Source organism: Equus caballus, chromosome 18 (genome assembly GCF_041296265.1).
Source record: "Equus caballus isolate H_3958 breed thoroughbred chromosome 18, TB-T2T, whole genome shotgun sequence".
NCBI lineage: Eukaryota > Metazoa > Chordata > Mammalia > Perissodactyla > Equidae > Equus > Equus caballus.
The window spans coordinates 57,877,227-57,891,872 of record NC_091701.1 but is presented as its reverse complement, the minus strand read 5'-3'; the positions used below and the strand labels follow the sequence as shown (position 1 = coordinate 57,891,872).

The 14,646-nt window shown below is 39.6% G+C and overlaps 1 protein-coding gene across 12 annotated transcripts in view; it reads left to right on the top strand.

Annotated features, from left to right (window-relative positions):
* CCDC141 (coiled-coil domain containing 141) overlaps positions 1 to 14,646 on the top strand; it is a 181,593-nt gene that overhangs the window by 56,805 nt on the left and 110,142 nt on the right. For 10 of the 12 annotated variants that reach the window (XM_070241344.1, XM_070241343.1, XM_070241342.1 and 7 more), the window contains 2 exons: positions 259 to 367; positions 6,991 to 7,244. In XM_070241344.1, the coding sequence (XP_070097445.1) occupies positions 259 to 367; positions 6,991 to 7,244 (363 nt within the window). Of the gene's footprint in view, positions 1 to 258; positions 368 to 6,990; positions 7,245 to 9,823; positions 10,015 to 14,646 lie in introns of those variants that run through there. The other 2 variants (XM_070241348.1, XM_070241347.1) reach the window with 1 other exon arrangement.

Here is a 14,646-nt window from a genome sequence, read left to right as displayed (position 1 = left end):
TTGCAGGTATGAAAGGAATACAAAGGAATGAGCAGAAAGTCCTTACCTTGGCACTCTGTAAATTGACTACATGCAAACACACGCCATCACACAAACAACCTAAGCCAGCGCAAGCAAACACACACATCACCACACAAACCCACAAACACATACACAGTCAGCTGGGTCATTAATTTATGAAAAACGTCTACAAATAACTAAAAGTGGCATATTGATTTTTATTTTTTCAACTGTCTTTCCCCTGTATTTCTGTTGTAGTTTGCCATTAAAATAGACCAAGCCGAAGATTTCCTCCAGAACTCTCAGGAGTTTGAGAGTACCGAGTCCTTGAAATCGCTGCTTCACCTCCATGAACATCATACCAAAGGCAAGAAATACGTTTATTTCTCACATGAGCTTTTTTTCTTTAAAGATTTTATTTTTTTCCTTTTTCTTCCCAAAGCCCCCCAGCACATAATTGTATATTCTTCATTGTGGGTCCTTCTAGTTGTGGCATGTGGGATGCTGCCTCAGCGTGGTTTGATGAGCAGTGCCATTGCCATGTCAGTACCCAGGGTTCAAACCAACGAAATACTGGGCCGCCTGCAGCAGAGCGCACAAACTTAACCACTCGGCCATGGGGCCAGCCCCTTCACATGAGCTTTTAAAGGCTTTAAGAGATGTTAATATGAGAATGCTCATGTATGACAGCATATTTTTAATTTATCTGTTTATCTGCTCCCCAACTTGTTCCAAAAAAGGTTAAATAAAGCTTTATTTTTGGTCATCTTCTGCAAGAAAGAGGTAATTATCAATGACTCTAAGGGGATGGTAAAGGAAGAGACTCTGGGAGATTCAGTTGTTTGGTCCGCTGGATTTTGTGTGTGTGTGTGAGGAAGAGTGTCCCTGAGCTAACTCAGTCTTTCCTGTGTAAATTTTTACGAGATCCTACCACATATACACATGCAATTTTAACTGATTATTGTTCTATAGTTCCTTTCACTAACAGGAATTATAAGCAGCATCTAAAGTATCAGCGTTAAAGCAATGGCCTACGCATTTCTGTACAGCAGCAGCAATCTAGCTGGATCCAAAGGGGAGGAACAGAATCCCATGAAATTCCTCTTAGGATAGTGGAAAGTGAATGGAGTCTAGGTCACTGAGACAGGTTCTGCCGTCTCAATTCAATCTTCATCCAACCAACATGATCACCACACAGCAATTTTACCTCTGGAAATCTGACAGTGACTGACGCTTTTGTTGAAGAGATTCAGTGCTGAGGCAGTCAAATGGAAGCATTTTCCAGAGGGATCGAGGAGCTGTGGAATTAGGGACTTTTCCATAAATATTTGGGGATGCAGCTGCGTTGTTGTTGTTGTCGGCTCCTTCAAGGTTACTAGGATCCGTGGCCCAGGGAGCCAGTTTACACAGGGCACACGTTGCTTTGTTCTGAGGCCTTAGGCGGCGGTACCCTGGCATCCAGCTGACCGTGGGACCAGTGTCCTACCTTTCAAGGGTACAGCCTTCAAGAGTCCACCAGGCCTCCTTTTAACCTGAAGAGACAGAGAAAAATGCTAGCTGAGACAGGAAACATAGTTTATATTTATATCTGTGATACGAAATATTCTTCCATCCTGATGGCATGTTGATCGTGACATTTCTGTGTCCCTCTGTGTGATACTGGAGGCACAGGGATTCCAGGGGACTCTGGTCAGGATATCTGAGTCTCAATTCGTATGTCCAATGGTGACTTCAAAGGCTTTGTTTTCCTAAAATGGGAATTGGTGAAATTTAGTAACCAGCTAATTCAGTGGGATCTGATTAAGATTAGCTGAGTTGAAATGAATATTCAAAGACAAAATTCTGATTTTCAGTTAAGGGCTTCATATCTGTCTTAGTCCGTTCAGGCCGCTGTAACAAAATACCACAGACTGGCTGGATTATAAACAGCAGAAATTTATTTCTCACAGTTCTGGAGGCTGGAAGTCTGAGATCAGGGTGCCAGCGTGGCCGGGTGAGGGTCCTCTTCCAGGCTGCAGACTTCTCGTTGTATCGTCACATGGCGGAAGGGGTTGGGGAGCTCTTCAAGGCCCCTTCTAAAAACACTAATCCCATTCGTGAAGGCTCCACACTCATGAACTAATCACCTCCCAAAGGCCCCGCCTCCTAATACCATCACATTGGGCATTAGGATTTCAGCATATGAATTTTAGGGGGACGCAGACATTCAGACCATAGCAATAGCCATTGTCTTTAAATTTAAGGGGATAAAATAGATCTATAAGTGCAGTTAGCAATTCTAATTAGGTTCTGAGATATTAATCAGTGAGTAGCACAAAATGTGAATGTGTTCATAATGTAACTGGAAAAACTCTAATTAAACTTATCCCTAATGTTCACTTTATTTCAATTAGCTTCACCTGTGCTTTTTCCTTATTCAGCAATGCTAAGGGTATGTTGCATGCAAGAAACTTATTCTGTAACGTTGTGGAGATCAGAACCAGGATGAATGGGTTGAAGTTTCTGGCCTCTGGAATGTTGCAGGATAAGTTTGTTCCCTCCTCCACACGACAATCCTTGAAATAGTTGGATAATGTCCTCTCCAGTATTCTCTCCTTTGGGTGAAACTTGACTAGTTAGTTAAAATCCTTTTTTTTCCAGACTGCTTACCAGCCTGGGTGCCTTCGCTTCAACAATACATAGTTAAACAATATTTTCTGAACCCATACCAGGTGAGAAACCCAGAGTCTTGTCTCAGGGGAGTATATGGCCCTTGTCCTCCGGAAGCTTATAATTTGATTGGGCATGTACACATTTATTGGTGAATTCCCTCTGTGCTCCTCTGGGTCACTGTGTTACACCACCCGGCACCCTGTGTAGTAATAATTTATTTCCTTATTTGTCTCTATCACCAGGTTGTGAGACTCTGGAGGACAGGCATTAGCACATCTCTGAATCTCCAGGACTTAGAATAGCGTCCACCCCACAGGATAGTTATTGAGTGTTATTTGTATTTAATTCTGATGTAAGACAGGATAGAATGATGCAAACTTGAGAAATAAACAAGGTACTACAGGGACATTAAGGAAGAAAAAATTGATTCTAAGCTCTGAAGGATCACAATCGCAGCTTCCAGTTTTCCAATGGCCTTCTTAAAACGAACACAATACCGAAGTTTCCTCAAAGGAACAATCATATTTTACTTCCTTTTTCTTGGATGTTATATATATTTTAAGTGTAGCTGAAATATAGGTTCGTTGGAGTCCATTATATTATGCTCTCGACTTTTGTGTTTATTTGAAAATGCTCACTGAATGAGTTTAAGAAACACCATCCCATTGAGGAAATTTGGAATATTTAAAAACATGTTAAGAAGAAATATCACCCATGATCTCAATGCCAAGGCTGTCACTGATACTTTTTAGAAAATACTCACTTAGAAAGATTGTGTAGCAAGCTATGTATTCACTTAACTGTGTCCGCCTTCATTCATCCACTTTGAATTTGTTATTTATACTTAATAATTATGGCAAGCTATGTAGGTATTAGCTTAAAATGTACTTTAATATTATTTTTTAGATATAATGACAATTAACCAAAACAATTAATAAAAATGTATTAAATATCTACTATAAGAAAGGTGTTATGTCAGTAAGTAGGGCTTTGTATATGCAGAAAAATACAGCCTTTAAAATAAATGCACTGTAGAGATTTTGTAATTCTTGAAGGTCATGATATGTTTAGACAGTTACTCTTGAGGAAAAATAACATCGCATTGTATGATCAACTGATAGAACAAATAGCTGGGAAAACAATAACGGTAAAAAAGTAAGACGTGAGAAGCTGACAGAGGAAGCACCGAAGGAACCGACAGAAGGAACTAAAGGAACAATTCCTCCCCTTTAACAGCCATTGTAGCAGGTAACAGGCCGAAGGTAGTCTGGGTACCTCTTCCAGGGTAACTTTGGGTCAGGAGGCTGCATGCCTGCTGGTACTGTGGTAGTGGTTAAACTAGTTTGGCAGAAGTTGAAATAGAAAACCAGAAAAAGATTTCAAATTTTGGCTAATTATATGTCTTTTGTGGGGACCAGAACAGGTTGGCCTGGTCCACTGTCAGTCTGCAATACCCTGAGCAGCTAAAGTTGTGCTTCCCTCTCTCATTTGAAAAATCTAGTGTGTAAGAGCGAGTTATGGAAAGGAAGGAAAAACATACTCTGTGGAAAGCCTGCCACCTGCCCATACTTCCTGTGTGTGTGTGTATGTGTATGTGTGTGTGTGTGTAACTGTTCACAATATCATAACAAGCTCTTCAATGCAACGGAAATATACACACATCTATATGGAGACTCAGTCATACTGAATATTATATTAAGGCTATACAAATTACAACTCTTTGGTTTGATAGGCAAGGCCCTCTATAACCTGTTTTCACCTCATTTTCAAGTTCTTTCTTTCATTTCCACGTAAGACCTTGTTCTAGACAGTCAGATTTTTTTTCTTTTACCCTTTCCCCTCTCATTTTATTCATGTTTATTTCTATTTCTTTGTTTAAGAGAGGTACTCTAGTTTTAATGTTCTCCCTGACTTTTCTTATCCTATTTGAATTATCCCATCCTCTGTCCTGGTTCCAGCCTGTGGTTGTTTTTATTGTTTGTTTCTTTGCGTTGTTGACTCGCAGTCGAATTGCCCAGTGCAGGTAATCACACCTTCGTCACCGGCCAATAGCACCACTTAATACTTTTTGGACAGATCTAAGTCATGTGACATAAACTACTTCAAATTCTTTCCTTTTCATTTCAAAATAGCTCTTTATGGTATCTTCTCTTATCTCATTCTCTCTTCTAGCTCTCACAAAAAGGTGTCAGACAAAAGAGACAACTGGCCCAACTACTGTAGCCTAATCGTTGCTGTGTAGATAACTGTCACATGTTAGGATGCTGAAGGACAGAGCCACAGCATAGTGGGAAGAACTGAGCTGCCAGTCAGGATACTTGGCTTTTAGCACTGGTTTGTCCATTTCTAGCAGTGTGATGCTTGGTAAGGTGCTTAGTTCCTGGATATTCTTCACAGTTCTCCCCATCCTGAAAAAAAAAAAAAAGGCAGTATATTCAACCCTACTGATATTCTATCCTTTCTTTTTTTCTCCTAACAACAAATGTCCCAAAGATTGTCCTGTATTGTTGACTTCTCTTCATCACTACCTTCCCACTTCTCAACCTGGTAACTTGGCTGCTGTTTGCATCACTTACCCATCACAAAACCCCAAGTCTTCTCAATGTCTCTTTTTTACATCTCTGGAAGACTGCTGATCCCTAGCATTTATAGCTCTCCTAATTCTGCTTCTTCTTTTAATACGTTATATCTCATTCAAGCATTCTACAAAAATTATTGAACATCTCCCCTTTGCCAGTCATTATGCTAAGTGCTTGGGAGACAGTCATGGTCTCTGTCTTCATATTGCGTTGAAGCCTAGCAGCAAAGACAGATGTTATGCAACTAGCCCGACACATAAATGTCAAACTATAGCCGTGATAAGAGCTGTAATGAGAGGAACACTGTGCTATGAGAACACTTGATAGGAGGATTTAATCCAGTCTGGTTTGTCCTTTGAGGAACTGAAAATTGACTAAGACCTGAAAATGAGTAGAATAAAGGTAAAGAAGGAGGAGGTTGAGGAGAATGCTGCCCCTGGCAGAGGACACAGTGAAAAGTTCTGGGACAGGAGGGAGTATGGCATATGTGACATATTTAAAGAAGATAGGGATGAAGGGTAGAGAGATTGAAACAATCTGAAAAGGAAGATAAAGACCAGACCACGCCAGATCTGGTCAACCACGTTAGGCGGTCTGTCCTTAGTTCGAAGGCAATGGGAAGCTACTGTTTCACTTGTGCCTGTGTGCACACATGCACTGGCATGTGTGTGACAAGGTGTGTTCAGAAAAAGATCTCTTTGGCAAATATATGGAGAATAGATGAATGGATTGGAGAGAGGATGCAATTAAGACATGACTGCACAAATCCAGTCAGCAGATGATGCTTTCTGTGGTGGGGATGGAAAGAAGTAGATAGATGAGTGAGATAGAGGGTGAAATTAACCAGGTCTTGATAATGGTGGGTTGAGGGAGAGGGCTGTGTCATGGATGACTCCTGGGTTTCTGGCTTGTGGAGCACAGACAGTTCCCCAACTGCTCCTCCAACTGATCCCCAAATGTGGATTCTTCTCTAACTCCTCCTATACTTTCTCCCTTGCCGATTTTTAAATTTTCAGGCTTAAACTCCCATTTCTACAAGATGTTACCCAAACCTACAATGCTATGCACTCCAGAGAGTGCAAATTGGTAGCCCATTTGGCAGAGAGACATGTTTTGTTGATCCTTCAGTATTTTTAATAAAAAAAATGCAAATTACAAAACATTTAAGAATCAGAAGCTTTCACATAAAAATCTATATTTATAATTCTTTAATAAATTGGAAGCTCCATCAACACTGAACTCATATTCCCTCCTGTCAACAGATGGTCAGAACTAGGTAACAGCTGACCCTGTTAGACTGAGCCTGCGTTCTCCACTTTGCTATAGTCCCTGGCACTGGGTACCTGGCCACCACATTCACTGAGTTTTTGTTTGGCCACTACAGGCAATATCCTTTAAACCTCAGATTTGGTCCAATCATCTCAGAATATAGAACACTCCAAGGAGAGTAGGCACCTTAGCTAGCATCACACCACTAAAAACCGGCTGAACCGGTGCCCAGATCCCATGGTCTCTCCGCTCCCTATACTGAGTCACACTATCACCAAACTTCAGCATCTCATCACGTGGCAGTCATCACTGTAGCAATTGTTAGGCCGAGGTATTTGACTAGTTATATTTTAGGCGTTTCATGCTTATACATTTTAATTCCTTATTATTAATATGAAGGTTCCATGTGTTTTAAATTATATGAAGTCCAAATATTACTGTAAAAGGTTGCTCATATCACTATTCTTTCTTCTTTCAAATTTTCTTCCAGAACTCTTAGAACGATCTCTAGCCCTTTTAAACAAAAGCCAACAACTCACTGACTTCATAGAAAAATTCAAGTGTGATGGCCCTAATGTAAATCCCGAGTTGATTCAGGGAGCTCATAACAGCTGCCTGAAGATCGACAGTCTTCTTGAACTTCTACAAGACAGGAGACGACAACTCGACAAGTACCTGAAGCAGCAGCGGCAGGAACTGGGTCAGGTTCTGCAGATATGTCAGTGGGACCAACAAGAAAATCAGGTACCGCCAAGGGGCCCTGTTGATGTCCTGACCTCGGCTAGTGAAGTTTGTTTGTTATGTGGATTAACTGTTTCCTGGAACAGTTTCTCGGTCATCACTGTCAAATTGTTTGGTCTCTGGTCCAAACTACCATATTGTTTTCCAAGAAAGCAGCATAAAAACAAAGACTTTTATTTCCTATGATTATAATATTGATTTTATAAATGGGAGAATACCCATGAGCCACTTTGAAAATGACTGTGTTCTATTGTTGGATTCTCTTTCTCACTTCCTTCCAGGTCACTACTTTTAGAAACATTTCTTTGAAATTCTGAAATGTTAATTGCAATTTACTTGAAAATTGAAGAGGCATGATGGTGCTAAATTGTACTAGATTGGTGCTGATGTCAGGGAAAAATTCTGTTAGCTCAAGTAGAGGCAGTGTTCTTACAGGAGTGGTCTCGTGCCAATGAAGAAATATGACCTTAGCGTTTGTCTGGATGCTCCATGGTTAGAGAGCTTTGGGTGGGAGGTTGATGAGTTTGCAGGCTTGTTAGAGCTCATTACCCAGACAGAAGGCACAGCTCTGATCAGTTGTCAATGTACTTGCCGTGCATTCCTTCTGTCCCAATCACTCGAGGGTGAAAGTAAATAGAACTCTCTTTACAAACCTCTAACTCACATAGGTGGGATATTTATTGGATTTTTCTAACTGCCCCAATCCTATGCTTAAATCTGTATAGATTAAGTGGAAGGAATTTTCAGGGAGAAACAATGTGGAAGGAGGTCTCCCCGTCTGGTTGTGTAGGAAAGGAGTCTCTTCACATGTGTTATATGATTGCTCTGATCCAAATTGGAGAGGCAGACATACAACTTGGAGCAAATATAAGTCCAGGAGAAATTGGTTCTTATTTCAAGCTGGAAAAATGAGGGCCTAACTGATGGTCAACCTTTCAACTAATACTTATTGATTACCTACTATGTACCAGGTCCTATCATAAGTACTGGGGATACACAACACACACGACAGAGTCCTTGTCTCTAGGAATTTCCCTTCTAATGTAGTTTCTCAGCCTCAGCACTACTGACATTTGGTGCTAGGTAATTCCTTTTGGAGGCTGTCCTATGCACTCTAGGATGTTGAGCGGCATCCCTGACTTCTACCCACTAGATGCCAGTAGAACATACTCCAGTTATGACAACAAAAATATCTCCAGACATTGCCAGATGTCCCCTGTGGGGCAAAATTACCTCTAGATGAAAATCTCTGCTCCAGCATGATGAGAAAGACACATAATAAACAAATGAGCAATGAAAAGTGCTATAAAGAAAATCAAATAGGGCAATGAATTTTGACTTGTGTTGATCTACTTTAAATTGGAGAAGGAATTAAAGAAGGCCTCTCTGAGGAGATGGCATAGAGCAGAGACTCAAATGCAGATGCCTCCAGTCATATATTCTGCTTACATTATTTTGCTTCCCCTTTCAAGTCGCTATACACTTTCCAGGCCACCTCCACTTTCAGCCCTTTGCCTTGGCTACTGCCAACTGCTGTCCCGCTTCTGCTGTGCTTTGCCTGCCAACACCTCCCTCTTCCCAGCTTAGCTGTTCCCCCACCTCCCTTCACATGCTCATTACCCAGAATGCTATTGTCCAATGCAGTAATCTTTTACTGAGGATTCTGGCATAACAAAGGAGAATTTGTGCTCAGGACAAGAAACAACTTAAAATTGTTTATCAGAGAACTGTTTTCAAAGTGCCTTGTCCTCCCTGCCATAAGTGGGTCCGTTATAGCACTCTCTCTCTGTCCCTCTGTCTCTTTCTCTCTACCCTAATCCTGACCTGACACTGTGTTCCCAGAGCTGCTGTCCCCTTAAAAACACCTTCTTCTTCTCTCTTTTCATTGAGTTCACAAGCCCAAGGTCCCACCTCTAGTGCTTCCAAGCACACACTAAAAATTCCTCTTCCTTTATCATGCAGAGCAGTTTATCCCTTTTATGCCACAACCTCTCTAATCCAGAGACCTTCTCTCTGCAAAGAAAAGGCTCCTCAAAGAAGCTTCTCAAACACAGAACAATTTCCCCCAAAATGAAAAAGCATTTACAGTGTTTTATTTATTTATTTTTAAGATAGCAATTTTGCCTCTCTGTTCCATGACTATGGCAATAATCATCCACTTGAATCTTCTGCAGCAAAAAAATAAAATATTATGGGGCAGGCCCAGTGGCGCAGTGGTTAAGTGCACATGTTCCACTTTGGCAGCCCGAATCCGTAGTTTACATTAGGGTTCACTCTTGGTGTAGTACATTCTACGGGTTTGAACAAATGTAATGACATGGATCCACCATTGCAGTATACAGAATAATTTCACCACCCTAAGAATCGTCTGTGCTCCACCTAGTCATGCCTCTCTCCCCCTTAATCCTTGGCAATTGCTGATCTTTTTACCGTCTCCATAGTTTTGCCTTTTCTGGAATGTCGCAGAGTTAACATCGTACAGTAGGTAGCTTTTTCAGATTAGCTGCTTTTGCTTAGTAATATGCATTTAGGATTCCTCCATGTTTTTTCATGGTTTGATAACTTATTTCTTTTTAGTGCTGAATAGTATTCCATTGTCTGAATGTCCCACAGTTTACCTATTCACCTGCTGAAGGACATCTTGGTTGCTTCTAAGTTTTGGCAATTATGGATAAAGCTGCTGTATGCATCCATGTGCAGATTTTTGTGTGGATATAAGCTTTTTAATTCATTTGGAGAAATACCAAAGAACCAAATTGCTGGATCATATATGGTAAGAGTATGTTTATAAGAAATTGCCAAGTAGCCTTCCAAAGTGGCTGTTTCACTTTGCACTCCCATCAGCAATGAGAGAGTTTCTGCAGCTCCACATCCTTGCCAGTGTTGGTTGTTATCAATGTCTTGAACTATGGCCATTCTGATAGGTGTGTAGTTGTATCTCATTGTTGTTTTAATGAGCTTTGTCTTTAAATTGGGACTAATAACAATTCATGGAGTTGTTCTAAGGATTAAATGAAATAACGTGTAAAACATGTAGCACAATGCCTATCATTTGAAGAGGCACGTAGTAGGTTCCTTGTCCTCCCACTCCTTGGTTAAACCTTACAACTCATGAATTCTTTCTCATCCAGCCCCTATTCTTTCCCCTGGAATTAGCATTACTGTTGTCATGCGTGTTGAGGTCTCTTAATACTGTTGTCGGAGGCTGCTATAGGTACAGTAAGGCTCTAAGTGCACATTCGTGGGTAAGAGAACCAGGCTTTCATTTAGACTCCACTCCTAACAGTCTTGAACCAAAATCAATTTAATAATAATGATAAGGATAAATATTATTTTTAATAAAATCAGTCAATAAGTAAGATAATCATTTCCTTAAATATAAAACTTAGGATCAATCTTAAAATACCCCATGTTGCATTTCTCTTGCAACCTGTGACAGCAGCTGGAGTAATTAATAAAGGTAACTGTCATTTCTATGTACTTATAAGAGCGCAGATCCTGGGGCCAGACTGTTGGCTGGGTTCAAATCCTGGGTCTACCACTTACCAGAGAGTAATTGGGCAATTATTTAACCTCACTGAGGCTCAGTTTTCTGTAAAATGTAGATATAATAATACCTTCCTCAGAGTGTTATCATATGTCAAGTGCTTAGAACAGTACTAGGCACATAGTAACTGCTACATTAGTATTAATACTTTTTATCATCATGTCCGAAAAGGACAGTGAAGACCCAACACATTATGTACTCCCCCTCTCACCCCCCTCCACAGCCATGCTCAGGTGAAGACTGGTCTTGCATTAAAGGTTAATTTCATTATTTATTTTGAATTTACAAGGTATGATCAAATAAAATTCACTTTGGTGATCTTAGCTATACTTGTTCAATGGGCACTCAATTAATAGCTTAAAACAAAAAGATAGTTGTATTTTTTTTCTGCTTGTGAGTTACTAAAGCTCATTTGTTAAAAATGTAGGTGACGTCATTATCCATCCAGATAATTATTAGCATTTGACATGCTGCCACCTTCTAGACCGTTATCCAAGCAAGAGCATAGTCACAGGCCCAAACACATTTATTAAAGAAACAACTAAACAAGCAAACAAAAGCTAATGGGATTAACCTGTGCATACTATCTTATCACCTGATAATTATTAAATTGAACAAATCATAGACATAATCTTGTGTCAAAAGTACAATAAATACTTTTCATGTGGCATTTCACTATTTGAATGTAGCACAATTTAAACAATATCTTATTGATGAGAAAGTAGAGTCTCTTCAATTTCTCAATACTGTAAAAACAATAATTAATGCTTACCGAGTTGGTAATTATGTGAACAAGGCAATATTTAAAAATCCAAGTAGGTACAAGCATAATTATCTCACTTAAGTTTTTAAGTTTTTCTGAATGTTTTATTTTAAAGTTTTGTTGATCATGCACTGGTGAAGAATGGCAACAGGGACACCAAATTGGGTGTGACTCTGTTAGTAATTTGGGTTTTATGATTATCATGTGCCTGGATGATCTACTGATAATCGTAGGACATTATGGAACCGTGGGTTGATACAGCGGCTCATGCTTCATTGAAGTGCAAAAATTTTTTGTCAGTTCTGTACTAATTTTAAGGGAACATAGGAGCCGTCAAACCTCACATTAATAAAGTAGCAGCTTTATCAATCATTTTTAACCACTTAAGCAAAAGGAAAATTAAGTGGTAAATTAAAGCAAAAATTACTGACGAATAATAATGTGGGTGTCTGAATTTCCGATGCGTCTTCTCTCCTAAGGGCCATTTAAAAGATGCATTTGGTGCTTCTCTGTTTCTAAGTGCTTCTGGCCTAATGCTTGTGAACTATAATAGTTGAGCTAATTATCCTTTGGAAAAGAAATGAAGTGAGCAGAATGATGACGATTTAAGATTTACATCAATCGCGGGAAAAGAAGCAAATGAAAACCATCATACTTTTCTATCTCTATTGGGATGGCATAGTCTGATAACCATAATCATAGCAGGTTCTTTCTGTATCATTGTTTTTCAGATGTAAAAATGTGCACTTGTTTTACATGTAAAGATGAGCAGCTGACCTTTCTTTCCAACTCCAGCAGCATCTTATTTTGCAGATAATCTGCTTCATTAATGAAAATCAGAAGCAGCTTGGAGTATTTTGTGCATAATTAATTATCTTGACAAGAGGATTTATGAATGTAATTTTTCTCAATTGCTCCAATCAGGCATAAGTGAGACAAACAAATAAATTAAAACTAAGTTCTTCATGGTCTCTTTGTGTAAGACAGTGTCAAGGACATTGAGGAGTATTAAGTTAGACGAGGGCAGATAATCTCTTTTCACTGCGCAGATCACATATAGCTATAAAATACTCATCTTTGTGGGGGGAAAATGGGTAATAGAATTCACATTTGGAAGGCTTTATAATTTGAGTACCATGTATATCATAATCATGTAACCACATGGAATCATATTCCTTGTCAACAGACAATTAAAAAGATATCAGAGATGACAGATGTAAGCACAGCCTCAGGGCACTCGTCTTGTACCTGGTGGGCAGCTATAAAGCTCTGTGTGTGTGTGTGTGTGTGTGTGGGTGTGTGTGAATGCACACATGAATGTTTCTTCTCCTTTATATGATGCTCCCTTCTAACTAAACTTAGAGCTTGAATGGTCAGCTTAAATTAATATAACAAAAAAATGCTTAGTTTAGTGGCTAACACATAGTAAGGACTTTAAAAAAATCTTTCTTTGAATGTAGCTTTCTAACACCAGCTAGAATAAGACCAAAATAAGAGTTGAATTATCTTGGTGATAGTGGTATCGAATCATTCAGCCTAGGAACAACATACGTGACTTTCCAATCATGCATACATTAAAATTTATCACAGAATTTCGTTTCAGCACACACACTGTCTCTAGAATTCACTTTAAGGCATGCCAGCAGTAAATGCAAAGTATCTTAAATGTTTGTGGGAGAAGCATGTGATTTTGAAAGCAGTATAAACCCCTCATAAATAGAATGCATGCTAACCGCCATCGTTTTCAATGACACTGCATGTCAAATGTTGTAATAGAGGGACTCTGGTACGGATGGCATGGATATCAATCCCAGCTTTTACATGTACTAGCTATGTGATTTTGGGCAAGTTACTTGGCTTCTGTGCCTCAGTTTTCTGTTCCGTAAAATGAGAATAATAATAGTGTTTATCCATAGATTTGTTGTAAAAATAAACCTCATCTATATATAACTGCTTAGAGCACAGTTTGGCACATGGTAAGTCCTCAGTAAATGTTCAGATCTTCACTGTATTACCACATACATTAGTGGTCACTTTCTGAGCTTTACTGGATCATCACCTGCACAGAAAATCCTCTGTATTGGCCACATCCCACACCGATTCTCTAAATCAATAGGTAATCTTAGCTTTCTAAATGTTATGATGTGGAGGGGAAATAAATACCATTTCATGGCTTGGTATCCAGTGTAGTTTATTCAAAAGGCCAATTTTATCTCTAAGATAAAGTTAAAGATCAATTTTTTCCATCCTTTAGCTATTTCTTTACCTCTTTTACATTTATTGTAATTGATTACATTTCCATTAGGCTTAGTTTGTCACGTCTATATACTGTTCAATTGGACTGATGGCTCAACAACACTGTAATTAGGTGTAATTATTTAAACCCCCAAATTAGTTGATAAGGTGGTTGGGAGACACACACTGTGACTAAATTACATTCTCAGCAGCAGTAGGACTGACGACAAAGCTGTTCGATATGTTTGCTCCCTGGGAAAGGCTCTGCATTGCTCTCTGACCCTTGCTCCCTTCCATTGTATGACAAAGTTACTTTTGCTACTTGAGCTGTCTGCTGAGCCTGTGTGTCTCCTCCTACTACATGGAGCTCTTTTCCTTCCCTGACCCTGGTGCTGGAGATTGTTGGCTCTCCTTTTCTCCTCAATACCGCTACCACCCCAAACTGCCAAGGGAGTGGGACCCATTCTCTCCTCACCCTCGTTCTCATGGTCCCCAAAGACAAGCAAAGGGGCCCAGTTAATTTTAATGCTTTCTGTAGGGAGATTCATAAACAAACAAAATAAATGGCACACTTTGGAAGTATTAAAACATCTTTTAAAATTTAGCAGTTATTTTTCTTGTCAATATGATAGTTTTTGACTTTCATTTTTTCCAACCACCAGGGGTCTAGGCTAAAGCTTCAGTATGAAATCCATTAGGCTGCCTGATCCAGGAACTGGGATGGTAATGTGAAAGTGTCAAACTTTGGTCCCACTCCTAAGTAGCCCTGTAATGTCTGTCTGTCTGTCTGTCTGTCTGTCTCTCTCTCTCTCACACACACACACACATACACTGTGAATATAATCGGCTGCAGATCACTT